Source organism: Dromiciops gliroides, chromosome 5 (genome assembly GCF_019393635.1).
Source record: "Dromiciops gliroides isolate mDroGli1 chromosome 5, mDroGli1.pri, whole genome shotgun sequence".
NCBI classification, from domain to species: domain Eukaryota; kingdom Metazoa; phylum Chordata; class Mammalia; order Microbiotheria; family Microbiotheriidae; genus Dromiciops; species Dromiciops gliroides.
The window spans coordinates 103,520,728-103,529,790 of NC_057865.1; the positions used below are offsets into that span (position 1 = coordinate 103,520,728).

Genomic DNA, 9,063 nt, shown 5'->3' on the forward strand with positions numbered 1-9,063 from the left:
GGGGCTGGTAGTGGAGGAGATGATGGTGGTGATGATGCTAACAGCAGGAGTCATTGTCACAAAGAGGAGGGGGCCAGGGGAAGGTATAAATAACACTTACTGGTACCAGAGGGGGCTAAAATGACCCTGTCATCTCGGGAATGGTGGCAGTTGTCTGGCTCTGGAACTCTCTTCTCTGGAGGAAGAAAAAGCTCTTAATCCAGAAGTTCCCTTTTCTGGCTCTGAACTTCATTCTCCCATTCAGAGCTTCTCCAACTCAGCGCACTGCTTCCATCAGCATCAGTGAGGGAGAAAGAGTAAGCTAAGACTTTGCTGCCTCCCTTCCTCTCTCCCTTCCCAGAATCAGCAGTAAGACAGAGTTCTGACATGGCTATAAAGTTCATCCTTCTCTTTTTTCTCTTTGCGGGTAAGTGACCCATAGGTCTTTATGATTCAGGAAAAATGAGAGCAGGCTGGTATTGGCTGTGGCATGGAGGAGAGGAGTCTAACAATATAGTGACACTTGGCACAATGGAAAGACTGCCAGATTTGGGGTCAGAGAATCTGGGTTCAAATACTGCTTCCTCCCTCCTATCCACCCCCTCCTCTCCTGAATTCTGAAGATTGCCTGCAGCATAGAGTTGGGGGGTGGAACAGGGGGAATCATTCCAATCTACTACCCCATTTCTTTCCCTCATTTCTTAGACTGAAGGCTACAATGGCACAGACTGGGATAAGGTAAGGGGAAGTACAGAACTGAAGAATATCAGAGGTTATCTAATCTAGTCCACACCTGAACAGGAATTTATTTTAGGTCAAATTGTCTAGTCTCCATTTGAAGACCTCCAGTGATGGAAAACATTTCCACAGTTCCAGCAAAGGTTTTCCTAAGGTAGCATTTTATTTTTGTTGCTGCCTTCTCCCTTCTTTCTCCAGGTGCATTTTCCTCTAATAACAAAGCTGAACAGAAAGAAGATCCTGCCCCCTACCTGGTATACTTCAGATCCTATATCAACCCCTGTGTGGGAGTCCTCATTCATCAACAATGGGTATTGGCAGCTTCTCACTGCTACTTATCGTAAGTCATGTGTACTCCAATCCTTAATAATGAAGCAGCTAATAAAATTCTGTATGCAATCTGACTGCTAGGCATGTATCCCAAAGAGATCCAAAAAGGGGGTAAAGAGCCTGTTTGTACAAAATATAGCAGCTCTTTTTGTGGTAGCTAAGAATTGGAAATTGAGGGGATGCCCAACAGTTGGGGAAAGGCTGAACAAGTCATGGTATATGATTGTAATGGACTATTATGCTATAAAAAATGACAAGCAGGATAATTTCAGAAAACCTTGGAAAAAGACATACATGAACTGATAAAAAGTGAAATGAGCAGAACCAGGAAAACATTGTACCCAGTAAGAGCAATATTGTATGATGAACTGTGAATGACTTAGTTCTCAGCAATACAATGATCCAAGACAATCCCAAATGGCTCATAATGAAAAATATTATCCACCTCCAAAAGAACTGATGTCTGAATATAGACTGAAGCATGCTATTTTTCCCTTTCTTTTTTCTTTCTTTCTCTTTCTTTCCTTTTCTTTTTGTTTAAGTCTTCTTGAGCAAAATGACTAATATGGAAATGTTTTACATGTTTGCCACATGTATAACCTATATCAGATTGCCTACCATCTCATGAAAGGGGAAAGAAAGGAAGGGGGTGATAGAATTTAGAATTCAAAATAAAATTAAAACAAATGTTAAAAATTGCTTTACATATAGCTGGGGGGAATAAAATATTATTTTTTTTTTAAAAGAAGGAATGGTCATGCCTTTGACAATGCTATTTTATAGAAGCTGCATCTTTATGGTCATGTAATTTACTTAAAGTTATAGAGAATACAAGATTCTGAAAGTGACTATCATGTGTTAACTATTAAAAAATGTTTTATTTGGTAAAGCAAAGCACTGTCTTAAAGGAAATCATGAGGCAGCTAGATGATATAATAAGATAAAGCATTAGATATTGTTTCAGGAAGACCTCTAGCCTCAATATTTACCTGCTGTGTGATCCCAGAAACTTGCTAGCTGTGTGACCCTGGGCAAGTCACTTAACTTGTTTGCCTCAGTTTTTTCTGTCTGTAAAAGGGGGAATAATACAATAGCACCTACCTCCCAAGATTGCTGTGAGGGTCAAATTAAGAGAATATTTTAGAGCTTTGAAAATCTTAAAGCATTATATAAATGTTAGCTATTGATGACCACCCCTAAACCTCTTTGGTCTCCACTTCCATGCCCAGAGAAAATGCTCCCTCGGTCACCAACTTTTTTTTTTTTTGGAGCTCTTATAGCTGCAACAGATATTTTGAGGTTACCATATTTCTACCCTCAGGGCAGGATTACACTTTAGCCCAATTATATTAACTGTTCGCTCTCATACTATCCCAGATGATTCTCTTTGGGTACATGCTCACCAACATTGCTCTGTGTGTATGTGGTAGATTAATGCAATTAATGAAGTTTTAAAACATGTTGATGAGGGAATGACCTTATGAGTCTTCCTCCCACTCTCACCTGCCACCCCTCTCCCAATCCTCTGCAGAAATCTCATATTGGTGCTGGGGAATTTCAAGATCAGGATGCAGAACAGAACCGAGCAGATTTTTAGGCCAACAGAAGTTATTCGTTACTGGAATGACAGCGATGAATACCAAGAGCATGACATCATGCTGCTTAAGCTGCCCAGACCTGTAACCCTCAACCACCAGGTCCAGCCCATAGCCCTGCCCACTCGAAACTTCCCTGCAGGTACCCAGTGCACGATCTCGGGCTTGGACTGGAGCATGGACAATCTTGGTGAGTGCTCAGGCATTTAGCACCACACAGAGAAATACATGTCACAAGAAAGTCACCAAAAGAGCCAGTCTCACCTAGAGCCAACACTGCTCTGTGACAAAGAGATTTCACATGGCTCCTTGCTGTCCTGACTTCTTTCAATAGGCTGCAGCTAAAAAATGATTGTTGTTTGTCCTTCATTCTTAAAGAGGTCCATGACCTCAGGGTGATGTCATGATTTGCACTCAATTGGATTTAAGTGAGGGAGGGCTGGGCAAGGTCACCAACCTCACTCTCTCCTCCACAACCATCTGGGGCCAGTGGCAAGATAGATAGAGAGATAGAGATATAGACATAGACATAGACGCAGACATACACATACACATACACATATGTATGTGTGTGTATGTATGTATGCATGTATGCATGTATGCATGTATGCATGCATGCATCAGGACGACTGGAGTTGGTCCCAGATGTTTAAGGCAATTGGGGTTAAGTGACTTGCCAGGGTCACACAGCCTATAAGTGTCTGAAATGAGATTATAACATGACGGGGTCAGCCTGAAACATAGGACATATTCGTGCCTACATATGCTCATTCAGCCAGAAGTTCTCTATATGCTTCTTACAAAATAGAGGTCTCAGTGCCCCCTTCAGAACTTTCGGCAGCAGCTGCTGCCTCCTTGTCCCCATAGATCTACTTAGCTTTGGGCCTTTCTGATCATGGTAATAAGATGGTATAAATTTATACCTTCTGCACAGAAAGAGAACATTTTAAAAGAATCATGACAAATTAAAGGGGAGGAAAATCAGTCTGGAGAGTAACAACAAAAATGAAGATATCTCTTTTTCCTTCTCTTCAGGCAAGCACCCAGACCTGCGGCAAAACATAAAAGCACCTCTGATCTCTGAAAAGGAGTGCAAGAAAACCAGGCAAGGAAGGATCATCAAGCATGGGATATGTGTCAAGTTTATGAAGTCATTCAGCAGACTCTTTGTGGTAATTTTCTCTTTTCCTTTCAACTTAAAATTTTATGTTTCTGCCACATACATTTACAGAGAGGGAGGAAGGAGGAAGTAGGGAGGAGGGAGAGAGGGAGGGATAGAGGGAGGGAGAGAGGGAGGAAGGAAAGGAAAGGAAAGGAAAGGAAAGGAAAGGAAAGGAAAGGAAAGGAAAGGAAAGGAAAGGAAAGGAAAGGAAAGGAAAGGAAAGGAAAGGAAAGGAAAGGAAAGGAAAGGAAAGGAAAGGAAAGGAAAGGAAAGGAAAGGAAAGGAAAGGAAAGGAAAGGAAAGGAAAGGAAAGGAAAGGAAAGGAAAGGAAAGGAAAGGAAAGGAAAGGAAAGGAAAGGAAAGGAAAGGAAAGGAAAGGAAAGGAAAGGAAAGGAAAGGAAAGGAAAGGAAAGGAAAGGAAAGGAAAGGAAAGGAAAGGAAAGGAAAGGAAAGGAAAGGAAAGGAAAGGAAAGGAAAGGAAAGGAAAGGAAAGGAAAGGAAAGGAAAGGAAAGGAAAGGAAAGGAAAGGAAAGGAAAGGAAAGGAAAGGAAAGGAAAGGAAAGGAAAGGAAAGGAAAGGAAAGGAAAGGAAAGGAAAGGAAAGGAAAGGAAAGGAAAGGAAAGGAAAGGAAAGGAAAGGAAAGGAAAGGAAAGGAAAGGAAAGGAAAGGAAAGGAAAGGAAAGGAAAGGAAAGGAAAGGAAAGGAAAGGAAAGGAAAGGAAAGGAAAGGAAAGGAAAGGAAAGGAAAGGAAAGGAAAGGAAAGGAAAGGAAAGGAAAGGAAAGGAAAGGAAAGGAAAGGAAAGGAAAGGAAAGGAAAGGAAAGGAAAGGAAAGGAAAGGAAAGGAAAGGAAAGGAAAGGAAAGGAAAGGAAAGGAAAGGAAAGGAAAGGAAAGGAAAGGAAAGGAAAGGAAAGGAAAGGAAAGGAAAGGAAAGGAAAGGAAAGGAAAGGAAAGGAAAGGAAAGGAAAGGAAAGGAAAGGAAAGGAAAGGAAAGGAAAGGAAAGGAAAGGAAAGGAAAGGAAAGGAAAGGAAAGGAAAGGAAAGGAAAGGAAAGGAAAGGAAAGGAAAGGAAAGGAAAGGAAAGGAAAGGAAAGGAAAGGAAAGGAAAGGAAAGGAAAGGAAAGGAAAGGAAAGGAAAGGAAAGGAAAGGAAAGGAAAGGAAAGGAAAGGAAAGGAAAGGAAAGGAAAGGAAAGGAAAGGAAAGGAAAGGAAAGGAAAGGAAAGGAAAGGAAAGGAAAGGAAAGGAAAGGAAAGGAAAGGAAAGGAAAGGAAAGTGCTCTCCAAATAAAAAAAAAAGAACTGTTGAATCTGGATGAAGATTGAACCATACTATTTCTATTGTTTTTGTTGTTGTTTTTCTTTTTTGAGGTTTTTCCTTTTTGCTCTGATTCTTCTCTCATTATGTGACTAATGCAGAAATATGTCTAAGGTGATTGTACATATATAACCTATATCATATTACTTGCTGTCTTGGGGAGGGGGGAGGGAGGGGGAGGGATGGAGACAAATTTGAAACTAGAAATCTTATAAAAATAAATGTTGAAAATTATCTCTAAATGTAACTGGAAATGATAAAATATTTATATGGAAAAAAGACTATAAACAGATGAGTTGTGGGGAAAGAGCTTCCATGCCAGAAATTCACTACACTAATGAAATCTTAGATCCAGACTTACATGTGTATAATATAGTATAGTATATATGTGTGTTTAAATGTATATGTAAACACAAATGTATTGTAACTATATGTATATGCCTATGATATATGCAAACATATGTGACTATATTGCATTGCATATGTGTGTAAATGTACGTGCTGATACATATATTTACACAATATACATACTGTATGTATATATTTCTATCCTCAATATCTTGGATAGAGGTAGAATTTGGGATTGGGGTCCCCGTATTCTCAGTATTTCTGGCTATATTCCAGATTGAGCCCAATTGAGGAAAACTGGGGAGTACCTAATGCTAGTCTGACTGTGACCCGCTCACATCACAAGGTTCCTTGACAGGAACAGTGTATGATCAATCCCTGGACCTCTTGTTTTGGGGTATCATTGAATTGTAGAATATTTCATTGTGGACAAGGAACCTCAAGAGATCATCTCACACAACCACACATTGGGCCAATAAGGAAAATGAGTCCTAAAATGGCAAAATACACCTTAAATCAAAGTTTCTTCTGTACCACTCTAAACTTCCATTGGAGGTTGGGAGTGGTAGAGGGAAGCTGGCCTGAACTAGAGTTCAGGGTCTGGACAACTCTCAATTTGAGAACTGACTTTCACAATCCCTATTTTTTTCTCCCTTTAGGAGCTTGCTGTTGCTACTGTCATATGCCAAGACAAGATTCAAGGGATAGAAGTAGGGCATTTCCTAGGACAGAATATTGGAGTCTACACTAATATTTACTACTATGTCCCTTGGATACAGAACATCATGTCTACAAGATGAATTCTGTCTCTCTGCTCTCTCTGACATATGATGTTGGTAGGGAAGTTTTCTTAAAAAGCCATCAGAAAGACAGTATTGTATTAAAAGGACAACTCACAGATCCATTGACTCAGCAGTCATCCTTCCTTTAATCCTGGTATTACTGTATCAATTATAGTATACTGGGTCTGATTTTTTGGTCATATTTTCAAAAGAATGTGGTCAGATGGGAAGAGACCCAGAGAAGAGTGGGAAAGAAAAATCCAGGGCTATGTGCAGAGTCATTATTAAATGTTCAGTGTGAGAATTTACACCTCAGAAACTAGCCATCTGCCACAAATCAGGGTTTGAGTTATTGTTTTGTTTATTTCTAGACTTAAAATAGTGTTCATATAAATTAAATTGAAAAGTGTGCAGCATACAATTTGTCCCCAGAGTTCATACCCCTGCATATAAACATGGCTTTACACTCAGCAGGAGTGCAGTTGAAGGCTCAGGGAATGAAGTCATCACCATATTGGAGGCATAGCTGACATTTAGTGCTTTAAGGTTTGCAAAACACTTTCCATCCAAGGAATGGAAAGTCTTAATAGTGCAGATTAAACTGGAAAGTGTGTGTACGTGTCTTTTTCCCCGAGATCCAGCTAAACATTTACTAGCACCTTCCCCTATTTTTCATTATAATTGTTGTAATGGTATAAATTATTTTCTGAGGTCACTTTGCTCTGCATCTGCTCAGAGAAATCCTCCCAGTTTACTCTGAAATGATGGTACAATAATATCCCATTACAATCGGGTACGATAATTCATTTAGCCATTCCACAATGGATGGCCATCCCTTAAATTTCCAATTGTTGACCTCCACCAAAAAGAGATACTATAAGTATTTTTGTATACATAAGTCCTTTTCTTACTTCTTTGAATGCTTTGGAGTACTAGCTGTGTGACCCTGGGCCAAGTCACTTAACCTCAATTGCCTCAAAAAAAGTGGGGGGGGGAATGCACAGCTTAGTATCTTTTGGGGCATAATTCCAAGTTGATTTCCAGAATGGCTAGGCCACTTCACAGTAAGCCAGTCAGCAAGCTTGTATTGTTGTTGTGTTATTGTTCAACTCTTCATGACCCCATTTGGGGTTTTCTTGGCAAAGATACTGAAGAGGTTTGCCATTTCCTTCTCCAGTTCATTAGGAGGAAACTAAGGCAAAAAGGGTTAAGTGACTTGCCCAGGGCTAATAAATGTCTAAGGTTAGATTAGAATTCAAGAAGATGAGTCTCTCTAACTCCAGACCCAGCAATCTACCCACTGTGCCACCTAGCTGCTACCGAGAGTTAGACGCTACTGAAACAGCTGAACAACAAAAATTTGTATTCGTGGTACTTAGTACACTGCTTGGCACATAGTAAGCAACTTACTATAGATTTATTGGCTGACTGTGAATTGGTTCAGCTATTATGGAAAGCAATTTTGAGCTATGCCCAAAAAGTTAATAAACTGTGCATACCCTTAGACCCAGATATGCTACTCCTAGACTTATACCCCAAAGAGATAAAGAGAAAAGTATCCATATTTAGAAGAATATTTATAGTGGCTAAATTGGAAACTAAGAGGGTGGTCATATAAATGTGACATATGAAGTGGTAAAATAGATTATGTCTTTTTTTTAACAATAAACATTTTTATTTATAGCTTTGAGTTGCAATTGATATCCCTTCTTCCCTTCCCTCCTCTCTCCCTGAGGCAGTAAGCAATCAGATATGGGTTATGCATGTGTGATAGCTCCAAAAAACCTCTGAATAATACCATAGGATTTCTGGAGCAGTAGAACCCACAAAAGAACAGGTTGAGATCATTTTCCAGCCAAAGATAGTTTAGAAGGTCAGCAGAAAGGGGCTGCTGTGCCAGGGCAGAAGTGGAGCCCAACCCCACAGTCACGCTGACACAGATCCAGTCCCAGGCAGGCCAAGCCAGAGAAAAAGACCCCTGAAGCCTCTGAATCAGCTGCAACACCTGTATCTTCTGGAACTACGCTAATGGTCTGGTGAGAGGGCTGAGCGGTTGGCCAGGGGGAGATTACAGGGATCTCTGCTGATGCTGAGGTGGAACTTTGGTGTTTCGCCTTTGCTGGGAACCAAGAAGTATGCTTGAGTAGTGGTGGCACAGGTCAGGGAGGGGAGCAGGCTCATCAGAGCTAACAACCACAGCACACAAAGTTTTGCTGCCTGGTTAATTAGCAAGTTGGCCTGGGGTTATGTACAGACCAGAGAACAGGCCAGGTGAGTGAAAAACCTGCCCTTCCTTAAATCATACCACCTGGGACCCCCTGAAGCTTGGGACAGTGCAGCCTGGAAACAGTGCCCCGCTTTAAGAAGGAGTTAAAAGTCAAGTAAAAGACAAGCAAGATGAGCAGACAGAGAAAGATGAGGACTATAGAAAGTTTATTTACTGACAAGGAAGATCGAGGTGCACCCTCAGAAGAGGATAACGACATCAGGGCTCCTACATCCAAAGCTTCCAAGAAAAATATGAATTGGTTATAAATCTGTGATTATGTAAAACATTACCATATTAGTCATTTTTTACAAGAAAACTTGAATAAAAGAAAAAATGAAAGAAAGTTAAAAATAGCATGCTTCAGTCTATATTCCATCAATACCAGTTCTTTCTTTGGAGGTGAATAGTGTGTTTCATTAATAGTCCTTTGGGATTGTCTTGGATTATTGTATTGTTGAGAATAATTAAGTAATTCATAGTTTTTCATCAAACAATATTGCTGTCTGTGCACAATATTCTCTTGGTTCTGCTTACTTCCCTAGGCCT

The 9,063-nt window shown here is 40.3% G+C and overlaps 1 protein-coding gene across 1 annotated transcript; it reads left to right on the plus strand.

Moving 5' to 3' along the window:
* The first annotated feature begins 366 nt into the window (after positions 1–366).
* LOC122728782 (probable inactive serine protease 37) lies at positions 367–6,266 on the plus strand. The gene is made up of 5 exons (XM_043967553.1): positions 367–406; positions 916–1,057; positions 2,579–2,832; positions 3,678–3,814; positions 6,126–6,266. Exons 1-5 carry the CDS (start codon positions 367–369, stop codon positions 6,264–6,266), a joined length of 714 nt encoding a protein of 237 aa, XP_043823488.1.
* Positions 6,267–9,063: the final 2,797 nt, after the last annotated feature.

What these genes read in the sequence shown, in the direction of transcription:
- LOC122728782 (XM_043967553.1), top strand. Translation starts at nt 367, where the DNA reads ATGGCTATAAAGTTCATCCTTCTCTTTTTTCTCTTTGCGG. An exon ending in GCTTCTCACTGCTACTTATC is followed by an intron (nt 1,058 to 2,578) that starts GTAAGTCATGTG and finishes AATCCTCTGCAG; the next exon opens with AAATCTCATATTGGTGCTGG. An exon ending in CTGGAGCATGGACAATCTTG is followed by an intron (nt 2,833 to 3,677) that starts GTGAGTGCTCAG and finishes CCTTCTCTTCAG; the next exon opens with GCAAGCACCCAGACCTGCGG.